This window comes from Globicephala melas, chromosome 1 (genome assembly GCF_963455315.2).
Source record: "Globicephala melas chromosome 1, mGloMel1.2, whole genome shotgun sequence".
Lineage (NCBI taxonomy): Eukaryota > Metazoa > Chordata > Mammalia > Artiodactyla > Delphinidae > Globicephala > Globicephala melas.
In genome coordinates this window covers 151,849,543-151,866,282 of record NC_083314.1, presented here as the reverse complement: position 1 = coordinate 151,866,282, position 16,740 = coordinate 151,849,543, and the positions used below count along the sequence as shown (strand labels likewise).

At 56.6% G+C, this 16,740-nt stretch overlaps 1 protein-coding gene across 9 annotated transcripts in view; it reads right to left on the bottom strand.

The window, feature by feature from the left end:
- ERI3 (ERI1 exoribonuclease family member 3) overlaps window positions 1-16,740 on the bottom strand; it is a 129,381-nt gene that overhangs the window by 12,509 nt on the left and 100,132 nt on the right. For 8 of the 9 annotated variants that reach the window (XM_060306343.1, XM_060306351.1, XM_030866079.2 and 5 more), the window contains one exon: window positions 12,902-13,001. The exons of the other annotated variant lie outside the window; for it this stretch is intronic. In XM_060306343.1, the coding sequence (XP_060162326.1) occupies window positions 12,902-13,001 (100 nt within the window). The remainder of the gene's footprint in view (window positions 1-12,901; window positions 13,002-16,740) is intronic. 9 annotated transcript variants of the gene reach the window in all.

Below are 16,740 nucleotides of genomic sequence, written 5' to 3'. Positions count from 1 at the left end.
ACTGAAAAAGGACATCAGTAGAAATGCTGGTGAAACTGAAGTGAGGCCTTTCGTTTAGTTAACAGTAAAGTAATACCAATGTTAGTGGCCTGGTGCTGATAGTTGTACTATGATTGGGTAAGATGTTAACACTAGGTAAAGATGGGTAAGAAAGCCTTCTGCAAATGTAAAATGAGTTCCAAGTAAAAAGTTTAAGAGTTAATAATTAAAACAACCATCACCACCACTTCCAACGGTGCCTCACTGCTCTCAGGATAGCATCCAAACTTCTACATTAAGTCCTGGGGATCTGCCCAGGTGTCCCCCTCGGGCCTCATCTTTCCCACTCTCCTGTTGGACCGCGGAGTTCTGCCTCTTCTCCCTCGTGGGTTTTTTCACGTGCTCTTCCTTCTGCCTGGGAAGCTCCTCTCCCACTTCTCAGCTGGAGTGCCCCCTCGTCTATCCTGAGGGATGGAGGCTTGCTGTGGTTTCCTGAGGTGCCTTACCTGCGCCCCCATGTAGGCGTTAGGAACCCCTTCTGTGTGTTCCCACAGCACCCATGTTCCTCCATGTGACTGCCTCTGTCACTCCCTGTTGGACCACAAACCCTTTGGGGGCACTAAGGTTACCTCAACAGAGGCCCTCAGTAAATATGTATTAAGTGTAGGGAAGGAAGGACTGGAGGAAAAGAAAGAGGGAAGGGTGGAGGGACAAGATCACACGTGAGCCTACTCCAGCCCTGACATTTGCCACCTGAAGCCCAGACAGGCCCAGGCCCTGAAAATCAGTCACGGTCCTTCCTTAGATTCCAACGTGCCAGTGGCTTCGGCCCCTTCCCCACCTCCACTCCTTCCTAGTACCTTCATTTCCTCAGGACCTGCTGTGCCAGGAGACTGGCTGGGACCTGAGCTCTCAAGTGACCTGGCCAGCCTGTCCTGAACCAAGACATCTGGGGGCGGAAGCTGTGGTGCTGGGGCTCCGTACACCCCGCCAATGATGCCCTGGAAAAGGGCCTGGCGATGCCTGGGGACTCTGGGAGGGGGGCTGCCCTCCCTAAGCCCAGTCCCACCTGGTAAATATTTCATCCTCAAGCTGCTCAGCTAATCCCTATTAATTTCAATACCGCTGCCTTGCCTGGCTCAGCTCCCAATGCATTATTTATCCCCTTTGTTTGTTTGTCGCTAACAGGTGGGCCCCAGCGGAGGCGCTGACTGGGGACAAGCCCACTCCATCACAGTGTGGCTGTGAATTAATCATGAGGACTAATGGGAACCACCTCAGCTCCAGGCACTTCCCTAGCCCCCTCCCCCTGCCCTGGCACCCAGGGGTGGGCCGGGCCACCTCATCTCAATTTAACTCAATTCAAATCAACACATTTTACTCACTATCTATCCCCAAGAGTCAGACACTATGATATGCTTTGGGGATACAAGCTGAACGAAACAGACATAAATTCCTGCCCTCAGGGAACTTACAATCTAGTGGGGGAGAGAGGCATTAAACAACTTCTTAATGAGGACTGTGACAGGACGCTCCAAAGGGGGAGTGCACAGAGGAGGGGCGCTGACCAAGGCTACGAGTCGGGGAAGCTTCCTTGAAAAGCAAACTGAGCTGTGCTCTGCAGGAGGAGCGGGACTTGATTAGGCCAAGCGTGGGAATGGGGGCTCCCAAGGAAAATAAAGCCACGTGGGAAGGCCCTGAGGTGAGCGAAGGCATGGCAGGTTCCAGAAAATGAGGGAGGGCATTGTGCTGCCGCGCACGGGGCACGAGGAGAGAGGCTTGAGAAAGGAGCACTCTTCTCCCTGAATGACCAGCATCTGTCCCGGCGGATGAGCACAGAGTCCTCCTGAACACCCGGACACAAGCACACACTCACACCACCTCTGCCGACCTGAGTGACATACAATTGCCTGACCTTGCGCCTGTGACACCGGAGTGGCAGTCAAGATTATGAACCTTCAACTGCACAGATCAGGAAACTCAGGCGAGCATCTGGCCTGGAGGCTTCTGAGGGGGCCAGTGTGGGCCTTAGCACCCTGAGGCTTAGGTGTGCCCGTGACAGGCCAGGGCTGGGGACACTGAACGGCCTCGGCCACAATGCTCACATCACCCCCCAGGAAGGAACCTGCCTCACCTCTGAAAACCTAGCACTGGACGGGGCACCCACAAGATGCCAGCAAACACCTGCTGAATGAATGACCGCACAAGAGCGAATCTCTCTCTGGGGAGATCCTTCCCCAGAGATCTAAATAGACGAGGTTAGAACGAGCTAACCTGTTCGCAGGGTGTTACAGTACTTTCATGGTAAGCCTCACAGTAAGCCTGAGAGGTACGAGCCATCATCAGCCCCATTTTAAAGAGGAAGAAACAGAGGCCCTGGATGGTGAATGACTCACCCAGGACCACACAACCTGAAGTGATGGGCCGTAACCAGGATGAGGTCAGCCTGGCTCCAGGCTCCCGCATATCCATAGATCTAACCCCTCTGTGGGGTCTCTTCCCCAAGGATCTCCCTTGGTGACTCCAGGGACCCTAGTTCTTGAGGACAATCCTAAAAGGCACCTTGTTTATGAACCAAGTGTAGCTCTGCCACGGCAGAGACCTCATTGTGCACATGATCGGGGTGTGTAATTCTATTCAAAGTGGCCACTTTGAAAATCCATGTGTCTCCAGGCTCTCCGTCCATCATGGTGTCAAGTCCTGGAGCAGAGGCATCCTTCAGCGCCTCCCAACGCCAGGGTCTGTGTGCCCGCATGCCTGATCCCGCCCGTGCGCCTGTCCTTGGCTGGGAGCTGCTCTGGCAGCACTGCCCCGCCCTGTGAGAAGGCTCGGGCTAGCCTGCCTGCTTGGCCCAGCCTTACCCCTGCTTTCAGGCTAGCCTGACTGCCGGGCCCCACCCCTGCCCTAAATGCCTCCTCTGCCCTACCGGGTCTCTGTTCTCTTGGAACTAGGCAGCCAGCGTGGAGGCAGCCTCGATAACTCGCTAACGTGCTGCCCATGCTGTTCTTAAAAATTTATGACTGTGCAACATGAAAAATCCGGCTGAGGAGCCGTCATTAGCGGCGCTGCCTCCCTCCCCCACCAGAGCCGCCCTCGTAAATTGAGATTTATGGCTGCAGCAGGCGGGGCGGGGGCGCGTGCAGACGGCGAGGATGCTGTCGCGGAGACAGGCAGAGGCCGATGAGGCCGCGATGGGGCCGGGGGCTCCCCCCTGCGGCAGCTCCGGTTCATCGCAGTCTGCGGAGATAACTACCGAGAGTAACGTCTGGCCTGGGGTGCCGGCCTAGCGCGCGGATGCTGATTACGTTTAGCAGTCGGACTGCAGAGGGAGGAGCCAGTCCTGTGCCAATCACTGGCTCCTTGAGGTGTAGGGCCAGATCCTGAAGTCCAGGGGCAAGCAAGCAAGGGCCTCTTAGTAGGATGACTTGGGGAGGGGGAAGGTTGGACCTAGGGAGGAAGGATCATCCTTGCTGGGGTCACAGGGCCTGGGCCCCCCCGAGTCAGCTTCTCCAACCAGAAGCATCTAGTTTGGGCTGTGACTGTGGTATCCCAACCAGAGAATTGAAGGGGAGGGAGGGAGGGAGGAAGGAGGATGCCAGGACCCTTCCCTTCCCTCTCCTTTCTCTGGTAAGAAGGGCCAGTGGAGAGGATGTTAAAGGCAGGAGGGCAAGGACTGGATCAGTCACAGAGCCTCCCCTGACAGAGGCCAGGCTGGGGCTGAAGAGGAGAGGAGGTGAGCCCATGAGCCTGCTGCCCACCCCCCCCCCCCGCAGGCCCTCCCGATTACCTCCCCTCTGCTTCCCCCCCCTGCTCACTTAGCCCTGTCAGCCAGGCCATTATGAAATTGGGGTTTCATTTACAGACTAATTAAACATTACAGCTTGTTCACAATTACAACGCGGGGATGAGGGAGTAACTAATTACGGAAGAAATGAGCTAACATTTATCTCTGCTCCCACCCTCCCTCTACCCACTGCCCCCCCACCCCCGCCCCAATCTGGCTTCCTCCCACTCTCTGGTCAGTACCAGCTCTCAAGGCTTATTACCTAGGATGGGGGACTGGAAGGGTACCCACCCACCCTAGATACCAGGTTGGGCTGCGGTTCCCAGCTACCCCAGGGGAGGGGCTTAGCTCCCAGAGCCCTGCCACCAGAGACAGTCAGGGCTTTTGTGCAAGACCCTGTGGGTGAAAGGACCCTGTGATGGTACGTGTGGCCCTCATATGGGGGGTGGGGACCTGCTCTGGTGTACGACTGTGACAGCACTGTGGAGCCATGTGGCCCTATGTATCTTTATCTTGCGGGGCAAGGTTTTGCTGTGACTGCTGCAGACAAAGATTTGTGTGACGGGCTGTGAGTGTGAATGATCCATGCCCTAACCCCCAAACCCCCAGAGCAGAGTATGAAAGAACCAGGCAGCTGCTGGAGGTGATGGTCTAAGCGGGCCTGGGATGTGGCCCCGGCAGCTCCAGGACCAAATCCCCACTGGGCGACCTTATTCACTCCCTCAGAAGCAAGAGAAGCAAGCAGGGTTACCCTGCCCTAGGGCTCATCTCGTCCTGTCCTCGGGCTGGCCTTGGCTTCCGGCCAGATGCCCCCCTGGGGCCCAAGGAGCCTCCTGGGGGCCTGGGGTGCCCCCTGTGGGCAGGAGTCCTGGGGTCTGGCTGGCCTGCTGCAGAGTTTAATAATAGTAACAGTGAGAGTAAGCGTTTCCATCCCTCCTGCCTTTGGGCAGAAGAAGAAAGGAAAGAGGAGGGAGAGGAGGGAGTGGAGGGAGCGGGCTGAAGGGAGGCTTTGAGGCCTCAGAACTCACATCAAACGGCCGGATCTGGGCCTAATTGTCTGACCCCTGCCCCTGCCTTCAATCAGCTCTGCGGCTCCCCGCCCGCCCCTCGCCTAACTAGCAGCCATGTTCTCCTCATTAGGACAAGCTCCCCTTGCACACATGTCCCCGGACATGTCCCCAGCACTCCCAGCTCCCAACCTTGCCTGGTGGGAGGGTACAGCGGGGACCCAGTTTTGGCGGGGCTCCTGGGACAGCTATTCCCTCAGCCACAGCTGGCTGGCCTGAGCGGCTCAGCACCTCTCCCTGAGCTGCAGGGTCCTGGATGCCACGTGCTGTGACATATCCCTGGGCTGGCTCAGCCGCTGGGTGCATTCTGTCCTCTGTGTGTCCTTCTTGATACAGCCCAACTGTCTCAGACACACAGTTCCTGAGGGCAAGATGCATTTGAATCCTGCCCGCTTCGGGCTGGTTCAGCTGTTTCAGCCCGGCAGGGGTTCTGGTCTGGGTCAGGGTCTGTGTTCAGAGGCTAGGAGCTGAAGGAACTTGTCTGCCTACTGTGCAAGGGCGGTTCCCTTAAACAGATCCAGGCGTGGCGATGTGTGAGTGTCTGCGGCTGGTGGCATGGCAGTGTGGCAGGAGAGCTTGGTGGTTAAGAGCTCTGACCCTAGAGAGATGTGTGTTTAAATTCTAGCTCTCCCGCTTCCTTGCCCTGCTGCCTTGGGTGCATGACAACCTTCCTGAGCCTCAGTTTCCTTATATACAGGAGAGGTGACAGCCCCAATCTCACAGGGTTTGGGAATTCAATGAGATTACAGACATAAAGTCCTCTGTACTACATCTGGCACTCAGCAAATCTTGTGGAAGGATACAGGTGTGGATGGCGGATTCAGACCAGACCAAACAAATTCCCTTCTCCACAGGCCACAGGCCTCGCTTCGTCCAGCTGGGTCAATAGTGTCAGGGACAGAAGGAGCTGTGAAGAAGGGTCCAGAGCCCTGCAGAAAAAAAGAGCAGCTCCCAGGGGACCCAGCTGATACCAGGGGCAGAAGCACCAATGCTGGAACCAAAGCTTGGGGGCAGGAATGTCACACAGCAGTTTCAGGTGGGAGGGGCAGGGGCCCAGCTTAAGGACTGTCAGGTGGCTTGAGGTCAGATAAGGTAAGTTAGTAGGGCTGGTCCATGAGGTATGGATCGTCCCTTGAGTACAGTGGGCTTGGAAGGAGGGGATGCTGTGAACACCAGTGGAGTGAAGGCTGACTGGACTGCTCTAGGTATTAATTCTCAAGGTACCAGACCTGTACAGGATTGGGGGAAGGGCTGGCCTGGTCTGGGCCCTGACATTGTCTCTCACCTTAAACCAGTGGTAATGACTTGCAAATATTGATGAAAACACAAACTACAGAGACTGTGCTTTTCGGGGAGCGAAGGTGGGGAGAGGGGATAAGGAGGAAAATAAACTGAAATGAAGTCCGGTTATCTCCCATCTGTGGCTGCTCCTAATCCCCCAGCCCAAAGGAATCCAATGCAGCCCCTTATCTGCCCTGTCAATCACTCCATCACCGCCCAGTGCTTGGTGGGCACCGCACGCCCTCGCACACACTCAAGCACATGCTCACACATGCACACACACGCACACACTCACTCCAACTCTTGCTCCAACACTCCTGCCCACCCCCAGCCCATTACTCCTCTGAGTAGGAGCAGCCAGCACGCAGGTCCTGCCAGATGGATGCAATTTGCATAATATCAGCAGCGGAGGCTGCAAGATCACCAGGGGTCAGGGCGCTGACATCCCCGCACAGTCTATCTGCAAGTGCTAATTTGGCCAGCATTGATCTGTCTTTCTGATTTCTTTGTCATTTACGTCTGCGATGGTTTGACAGGAGATACAGAGAGAGACAAGGGGAGGCCAAGCCAGGCCTGGGGCTAGGAAGGTAGGGAAACAAAGATTGTACTTCCCAGCGCATCTCACACACACAGAACACACACAGACATACACCAGAACCTCCTCCATCTATCTGTCACTACACTCATCCATCCGTCCATCCATTTTTCCATCTGTAGTTGCTCCTGAAGACTAGAGCCTGGTATCTGGCAAGGACCAGTTCCTCAGATGTCCCTGGACTCCAAGGGTGCCAGCTCAGGGGGGAAGGCGTGAGCAGCCCTGAGCACTATTGCAGGCAGGCCAGTGGAGGCCCTGTCAATGCCTGGAGACTTAACCCTCCTTGTGGCTGGCCATCCCCTGGCTCCTCACTTTCTCTGGGACACACTAGAAAGAACTGGACGGGAGGAGAGGCGGGAGGTGGTGTAGGGGAGTGGTAGTGCTGGGGAAACAAGCACACTCCAGCTGTCTCTGACGCCTCCTCATAAGGCAGCTGTGCTGACTCCTCCCCTCCCAGCCCTGAATATGGCCAAAGCAGAGGGGAGGGGGTGAGGCACCTGTCTGCCTCTCCGGGACAGGGTTATCATGGCTGCAGAAGGCTCATATCAACTCTTCACCACCCTCAGGTCATCCAAAGCCCAGCCTGGGCTCTGGCTGATTCTGAAGACCCCTAGCTCAGCCAGGAAGCCCAAGGTCAGATCGGGTCCACATCCTACCTGCTGGACCCCTGGCCAGAGTCCCCACATTCTCCCCTTGGGAGGAGGGTTCACCACAGGGATGGGGACGCTGCCTGGGCAGGAGATGTCATGGGGGAGGGGAGGGGAGGAGAAGATGGGAATTCTGGGAAGGAAGAGCCCACTGCAGAGAGGTGGGCATGGTCACTCTGTCAAGGGAGGCAGAGGGGCTTGAGCCTTCCAAGGGTGCCCCCCAGTGGCTCTGTCTTCACCCCACCTCTTTCCCTCGCCCACAGCAGCAGGAGCAGGTGATCAGAAGGAACTCCCTGCTGGGCAAGAGGGGGGCTGGCGTTTGGTGTGTGCTAATCCCGGGCCGAGGTCTTCAGAGGGACCGGGGAACTTCAAGGAGGGAAAGGCAGAGCTGTACTGCAGACGAGCTCATTAGCCAGCACCCCACCCCCCCACGAGGAGGAGGGCGGGCAGCCCAGGGAGCGCGGCAGCGGAGGCGGCAGAGAAAAGGCTGTCACTGTCCTTTCTTCCTTTTGGTACAAGCATCTCCCTGAACCGACGATTCTCCTGCAGTGACACCTCTCACGGGCGCTAATGAGATCCGTGTCACAGAGCTAATGTGCTCTGACTGGACTCTGATAGACACCCCACTCCTTCAGGGGAGCCCACAGGCCAGCACTGCCCCCCAGGGCCAGGCCCCACCTGCCACCTGCCGGCCCGCTCTCTTGCCAAACTGTGCTGGGCAGCAAGCTTCTGAGAGAGCCCACCTGGTGTCGGGCCATCCCGTCTCACCTGGAGCCTTTGGGACCCCCAGTCCCTGAGCAGAGAGGGTAAGCGGCCAGGGCAAGACCACCCAGCTGGGCACCAGGGAAGGTTCCGACTGTTCTCCCCGCCTGTGACACCAGCAGTCTGTGGGGCCTCTGTGTCCCAACAACAGGGGAAATCTGACATTTCCTGTGCAGACTTCCAAAAAGAAAGAAGGGAAGGAGGCCCAGGCCCCGCTCTTAGAGAGGTCAAGTCCGTAGGGCCTGATCATCACCTATAACTGGGGTCCCGGGATGTATTCTGCGTGCTCACAGTGGGAGGGCCAGGCAAGATCCCCAGAGGAGGGGGCCCCTGGAATACGGGCAGGATTTTCCTGGGCCACAAGGTGGAGCGCCAACAGAAATCACAGTGCAGAACTAACTGTCGGGGTCAGGAGGAGGCCGGAAGCCAAGTGTTAGGGCCCCGGCTCCAAGGGCGACTGTAGCAGGGTGAAGGGTGGAGATGCCCCCGCCCCTTTCTTCCTCAGCTGCTGCTACCGAAGACTGTCAAGACCTGTGTGTTTTACACGACACTGAGGGAAAGGGAGAACGTGAGCTTGTTTTCTTCCTCACCATCTCTGTTGGCAGCACAAAGCCCAAGACCAAAGAGGTGCTCCTGGCTCAGCACGGTGGTGAGAACACAGGCTTTGTGCTCAGGTGGACCTGGGTTTGAACCCTGGCTCCTCCCTTCAACTGCCTGTGTGACCTCAAGCAAGTCACTTAACTAAGCCTGAGCCTCCCAATCTGTAAAATGGGAACGATAATGCCTGCCTTCATGAGAGTGTGAAAATTAAATTAGCGCCCCAGATAATGTGAGTGCCGTGCTGACCACTTGCTGAAATGAAAGAAGGCCCACTCAGCAGTGCCCTCTGGAGGCCGCCCTGCCTCGGAAGCTGCCCGAGCCCAGAGCGCTGACGGAGCCCGCCGACCCAGCCAGTCAGCAGTCCTACAAATGTGCAGTCCCCTCACCTACAACCTGCTCCACGCCACCTGCCCACCAGGCTCCCAAGGGCAAATCCACCCCTCAGGAGGAGGCGTCCCTCCCCGACCACGAGCCCACTCGGACAGCCTCCGAGCCCCCTCTCTGCCCGGAGCTCCATCCTGGAACCCTACCTCTTCCTCAGTCCCCAGGGCCAAGCCCTCACCCCATCCTGGCGACTGTACCTGTGAGCTGGGTGGGGGCAGGGCCCTGTGGCCGTCATCTCCCAATGCACGTTCAGCACCTACCACAGCTCCTGACACACAGTAGGTGCAAGGCAGACGTCCACCACCTCCCTCCCCATGGCCACTGCCGGCCCTGAACTAACCACCACCTCCCGCATGCCTTATTACAAACACCCCCACCCCGACGCCCGTGGCCTCCCCTTCTGCGATTTCTCCTCACTAGTCCTCCCTATACATACTCTCAGATGGTGCTGACTGGAACCCAACTCTGACCAGATCACTCCTCTATCCAAACACCCTACGGCTCCCCCTCAAACAGCTCAGCCGGGCGCACCGATCCCAGTGGGCCCCTCCCTTCCACAGCCTAGGCCCCTGCCCTGCCCGTCAGCCCACGCCTCCAGCACGCCTGCCCCCTTACTCTGTCAGCACCTCCTCCACCCCAATGCTCAGCAGGAGTCCCCGCCAGGTAGGTCCCACAGGCTTCCCCTGCCACACATACCTTAGAAGGAGACTCAGAAGATCCCTCCAGGGCCCAGGGTCATCGGTGATCTGCACACCCCACCACTGCCCCCCACAGCATTGTGGGAGAAGCCAGCAGCTCCTGGAGAGGGCCAGGCTGTGGGATCTGCAGAGCCCTTACCCAGCATCACTAGTGCTGCCTCACCTCCCAGCAAGATACATACCACTCCCCACTTCGGGCTGGCAGCTCCTCACACAGTTAATTAGCACCATGTCACTGAGGACCAGCCTGAATGGCCAGTGACAGGAGCTGACCCCTGACCCCAGGGCTGGGAAACAGTCCACATCAAACTCTTACAGCGCGACCCTTTTAGCACGCACAGTAACTCAGGGCACCGTCAGCTGAAGCTCATTAAAGCTGTCTCTTTGGCGCGAGGGCCATTAACCTCACCGCTCAAAACCCGCACCTCCCCTCCCCGCCTCTCCCAGCCCAATTAATGCCCTGCATCCTCCCCCCCTTCCAAGCACCCTCACCCACACCTCAGAGCCAGCCAGGAGCTGGCAGGGCAGCCCTCTTCATTCACAGATACAAGGACCAAGTGCCAGGAGCCCCCAGTGCCCTGGGGAGACCCTGGCATGGGCAGAGCGACAGAGGAGGCGGCTCCTCGAGCAGCCACTGTGTGCAGACTGCACAGGCCCTTCACACAGGGGACCTCGCTGAGCTTTCCCAACAGCCCCGAGAGGCAGGTAGCATTGGCCCTTGTCTAAGGTCACAGGGCCTGAACTGCTTCTGGCTCCAAAGCCCTGACTTTATTGTCACCCATAGCCTTGGGCTGTCCCCTGGGGCCCACCCAGATGGAAAAACCTTCTTCTCTGAAGAAAGAGGGAATACTTCAGGGGTCCAACCCAAAGTCAACATGGGTGAACCAACAAGAACGACATCAATGAGTCCCAGGAGAGAGCAGAAAGTGGGAACAAGGAACCCCTTCCTCTCACAAACACCCCCAGGACAGATACACAGAAGCAGGGCACCCAACTCAAGGCTGCGTGGGGTGCATTAACTCAGTCCTGCCAGCCCCTCCCACCAGGCAGACTCAGTTTCTGGCAGCTCCTCCTTCCCTGGGCCAATGCAAGTCTTCTCAGTGGCCTTGGTTCTCCGGTCCCTCCCTTTCCCGTCACGCTTGCACTGATTCATCCACTCACTCACTAACTGTCCATTCATCTACCATAGCATTTGTTGAGCACCTACTTAGAACTAGTGTGTACAGCACCAACTGCCTCACTGATTCTGGATCTGAGCTCTGATCCTGTCCTTATCTCACTCATGAACTTCCTGTCTCCTCAAAACCTCACAAAAGGCCACACCCTCTAACCTGGCATTCAAGGCTGGCTTGTTCCCCGTTTAATTTCTAGCTGCTTCCTAACCCAAATGTTCCACTCCAGTCATGGCAAACTACTTGCAGACATCCAAAATTATCCTCTCAGCATGTCAGGCTTCCTCCTGCCTTTGGGCTTTTGTACACAGTTTCCCCAAAGTGGAAAACCCTTCCCCCATCTGCCTACCTAGCAAACTCCTATTCATCCTTCAGGCATCCCCTGACCCAAGTCTCATCTTCTCTAGGAAACTTCCTGCTGACCTCCAAGGCCTATCAGCTTGCTAGGTTTGGGGTCTCCTCTAGGCTGTACGAAATAACTCCTGTGGGAGGGAACAGCAGTGGTTGTGGGGTACTCCCAATTCCCCAGGCCCGTTGACCACTTTCTCTTTCCCCCTGGACCCCAGGAGAGCCTTGGGGGCCAATAAGAATGATATGGGGTGTCCCTGAAGTCAGTGAAATGTAAATGAAGAAGTAGAAGCCACTTGGCAACTAAGGACAGGGGAAACCTCCCTTGGGGCAGCCCAGGTGTTTCTGTCACGACCCTGAGTACCCTGGGTGGCAACTGCCCAGTTCAGTCTCTGTCTCCTCCCAGGATGTGAGCTCCCCGAGGACAGGAACATCCACTCAGCATGCCCAGCCCCACTAGGCACCTGTGATGTCTGCGGACAGGATTAGGGGCCAGTCTGTAGCAGGTGACCGGACCCTTTCGGTGTTATCTTGCCAGTCCCCTCCCCCTCATACCTCCCAAAGGTACACAGGTTATGATAATGTCGTAGCACCACCCAGGGACACCCCTGCTCCTCCCCACTTGGAACAAAGCCTATGCCTGTCAAGTACCCTGCTTGAAAGCATTTGTATGCACATGTGTGCAGATGCACACACAAAATAAGATACACAGAAATGAACAGACACACTTTCTGATGGATACACATACAGGCTGATGGTTGCTTCCATACACAGACAGATGCCCCCAGGAAAATGTATATAGATACACTGTGACACATACACACATACACGTATCCCTCAAAAAGATACACGTACATGGACACATATAAACCCCTAGACAAACACACAGAGACATGCAGCTGAAGGTGCCATTCACACACACAGACACATATCCACAATGACATATGTAAGAAGCTAGCAGAGCCTCCAATGCCTAGAACCAGCCCCCTCCCATGCAGGAATCCCCCCTGAGGGTGCACCCCCATCTGGTACCCCAAGTGGCTCCTCCCAACCCAGGCACCGCTCAATGGAGGCTGCTGCTCCTACGGGGGAGTTCAATACCCTGTGGACAGAGCCATCGGTCAGAAGGACCCTGACTAATTAAAAGCTGGTGAGGTTTAAATAATTCATCTCCTTAACTCCCATTGATCGCCCAGTTTAGTGGCCACAGACTTGAAACAATGTTAAACAGCCTTCTCTAGCTCCACGGGGGGTGGGTAAGCTGACATGTGCCCACCCCTCTGAGGACATCACCCACCAGAGATGCGGCCAAGGGCAGGATCCCTTGGCCTGAATCCAAGGCCACCTGTGACCCACCCAAAGCCCAGACCCCAGCCTCCTCTTGAACGTTGTTTTGAGAGATCCTTTCCAATGGTCAGATTCCACTCTCCCCTCACTCCACCCCCCTTCCCTGCTCCCCCCAGCTATGGAGAGCACCCTGCTGGAGCACTGAATGAGCCACGGAACCCCTCTGTGTGCCAGGGAACTGGGGCGTGTGGGCAGGGGACGGACCGAGTTGCCAGGGGGATATGTGGAGGGACTGACCAATGCCGCTGTGGGGCCGGCCTATGTGTTGCAGGCTGAGGCCCTTGTTCATGTCTAGAAGTCCATTCTTGGGCCAGCAGCCCATGGCGAAGCTGTAAGCCTGGAAGACAGGAGGCAAGAGTGGTTACCAGAGGTCCTGACCCCTGACCCAATCCCATCGCTCACCAACACCCCCAGCCCCCCATGTCTTCCCAGCAAGGGCTTACTCTCATCATGCCACTTCATGGGAGTCCCCTTGCTGGGTCCCCTTTCCACCAGGGCCCCCTCCAGAAAACCCCTTCCTTCTCCACAGGTCCCTTTCTCCTGGGCGTCTCCCCATCAGAGGCCCCCGGCTCCCACGGGGTGCCCCTCACCAGGCTCCTTTCTGGAGCTCCCATTTACTAAGATTCTCCTGATCAGGACCCCTCCTCTCATAGGGCATCCCCTTCAACCCATGCCCCCCCTTTCCAGAGTCTCTGGCCCTCTGCTGGGCCCCTTCCCCACAGCATTACTGGTCACAGAGACTGCTGTTGGAAGGGACTTGGAGACCAATATATCCAGACTTCACTCCACAGACAGGAAAACTGAAGCCAGAGACGAGGGGGCCAACTACCTGCCTGTGGTCAAGTTGCTTTTGACCTGGAGGCAGGCCAGACTGCGGAGCTGAGTGCCACATGGGGGCTCAGCAGAGGAGGGGTAAGGTCACCTGGCCGACTCAGGCAGCTGTGAGGGGACCACGTGAAGAGTGTGTGTGTGCGTGTGTGTGTGTGTGTGTGTGTGTGTGTGTGTGTGGTGGGGAGCAGATCTTGCTGAAGGTCAAGTGCTCACTTATGCATATTCAAAGCAGCCACCCATCGATCTGTACTTAATTGTTTTCCTGGGGTTGGGGAAGGAAGTGCTGGGGGTATCGATCTGCTCAGGCCCCCGGCACTCCATTGTCCCCCTCTGTCCCCTGGCCGCCACCCACCTCCATGGTGGGGGGGGGCAGGGCACACGTCAGGCCAGGGACAGCACCTTCTCTTACATCCCTTACAGGCTCGATGACCAGATGTCACAGATGAGGAAACTGAGGCCAAGAAGAGACTTATAAGGGTTAGAATGCTATTAAGTGGCCCAACAGGGATTTAATTCCTGTTCAGCCTACTAGCAAGTCCCAGGCTTCTACCAGTGGGCTTGCGAGGCTAGCTGACTCTTCAAACATTGCCCATCTCCTCAGCTTAGAAGTCCCCAAACACCAGGCTGTCCTCCCAGTGGCAGGAAGGTGACAGTGTGTGGGACAGTGGTCAGTGGGAATGAAGCTTGGGTGAGTTTCCAGAAGTTGGATGGTGAGTCCACTGGTGGAACTAAGGTGACTGCTAGCCATGGTCAGGCAGGCACTGCAGAGCCCCCGCCCACCACTGGGCCCAGGAGGTCTCCATCCCACTATAGACTGCCTCCCAGTGGAAGAGTATCCAGCACGGGGTCAAAAACAGAAGACAGGAGGCTGGACACACAGGCTGTGCCAGGACCAAGGGGCTGGGCAGAGGTCTAGTACCCTTCCTTCCCAGCTGCAGGAACCAAGCCTCAGCCCCTTGGGCACTGGGAGGCTAGGAGCCAGTGTACTTCAACCTCAGCCCCCTCCAAAGCCACTTTCCTTGACCACAGAGGTACCAGCCACAGCCCAACTTCCCAGCCAACCCTCCCACCCTTCCCCAGGCCACAGCTGTACCCACAAATCGGGGGCTGAGCGTGAGGCTCAAGGACAGGGGAGAGGACGCTGGCTTGGAGCCAGGGCAGAGCTGGGACACAGGCAGCAAGGAGAACAGCCAGTGGGCGGTGCACAGCTGGAGGAGCTGCTGAGCGTGGTCAGGGCCGCGGCTGGAGCGCAGTGGGCCAGAGAGCAGTGGCGGGCTGGCTTTCAAGTACTTTAAAATCACTTACAAAGGGCGGATTAAACGATCAAAAATTCCATTTAATAGGACAAATAAAGAAATAACAATCTACTCTATCAGCCTGGAGAAGGCGAGCTGGATGGGTTTTTTTCCCCTCTAAAAAGGAAAAAAGGGAAGGAAGGGGGAAAAAAAGAAGGATAATGTGTGTTTACTCAAGCAAAGAAAAAAATATTTAAGTGATGTCGGGGAGAAGATTGCAGTAACTAGTGAAGAATAACATCGTCTACTTTGCTGTCAAATCACACCCGAATTTCAGTAATAGATTCTCGGCTGACACTCAATTCAATTCGAAGGTGATCCTGCTTTATCCCAGCCCATCAAATATTAAACACTTGCATTAGCAGGTGCTGCCGCTTCCCGGCTTAAAGCGGCGGGCGGGCGGCAGGGCTGCGGAGGCCCCTCTGCTCCGCTTGCGGCTCGGGGACAGGGCAGCTCAGCGTTATCTGCACGTCATCCTGAGTCTTATCGCAGCTAAGCGGGAAGACCACTTCAGATAACATTAGGCGCTTGCCCCGACGCGTCACCATGATTAGATTATTATTATAATTATGACCCCCCAAGATCTTCTGCAGATGGGGATGTGCGGAAGCGGGGTGGAGGGCAGCAGAGCCCAGGAGGGCCAGACTGGGCCTGGCTGGTCCAGGGCAAGCCGAGACCCATGGGGGGAAAACAGGGGTACCAGGCAAGGCGGTAGCCCAGTCCCGCCTGACGAATGCCTTTCAGGAAGGGCAGTCTAGCTTGTCAGAGCCGGGGCGAGATGAATTGGCGTCTCCACCGCGGCCGCGGGTGTCATGCCGCACAGTTTCGTATTCCCAGATAAGGCGTGATAACCAATGGCTGCCGTGACATGGCCTCATCCAGCACTTCCTCAGGGGGGCACAGGCGGGGGGAGGGGAAGGCACGTGCACATGGGTCTGCCAAGCTCCTAATAAGAGGGGTTTAATTTTTACAAATGCTGCTTCCAGCGGGGCCTTCACATACCAGCCAAAGTCCAAAATGATATTAAAAACGGTTAATTAAAACTGCTCTCCTTCAGCCTGGGCTCCCCCACTGCTGCCCCTGCTGAGAACCCTGGCATATCTCCTCCAGGTACTGCCATGCACCTCTGCAGAGCTGAACCTTCAGAAGTGACCACGTGCCTCGTGGAACCCCCCCTAGGCACAGTACCAGGGCACAGCCCCACAAGCTCCCCTCAACTCCTGCTATCCCAGGTACCCCTCAGGCACAGCCAGCAGAGAGCCGCCCAGAGAACACAGGGTCCTTTCACAATCTGTGCTCCTATCAATGTGTGGTCTGGATCTTGCACCTGCTGCCCCTGTGAGCCTGTATCCACATGCCCACCACACCCAGCACTCACTTCTAAAGTCCTTCCCCTACTCCCCCCCACCCCAGATATATACACCATCGAGCACGAGTACACACACCCACCAAACTCTCCCTCAGATGACTCAGCCCATCCTTCTATTCCCTACTCCCTTCAGGCATCCTCCCTAAGAGATTACATCCATCTGTGAATCTTAGCAGAGCCTTCCCAGGAGTCCAGCTCAGGGCAAGGTGATGTGGGCTATATCTCAGAGATTCTGGCTGGGAAGTCAAGGCTGGGACTTCTGCAGATGGGGATGAGCCATCAGAGCAGGAGGACTGGGGAGGCTGTCCCCTGTGGGTTGCCCACAAGCACAATGGAGAAAGACAGGCCCATGAGGGGTTGGAGATGGCTAGGAGAGCTTCCTGGAGGAAGTGGTACTGGAGGCACCAGGAAGAAGACACAGCAAGGACAAAGGAGAATGACAGGAGCAAGCTTGATGAGAACAGGCAAAGGCTGGGGTGTGGCTAGGGCAGCCAACATGGGTGGAAGGAGAAAATATCTTGAGGGCTGCCTCCCAGCTCTGTGCAACACTGGCCACTGTCATCAGTCAAGGGGCCCTAATA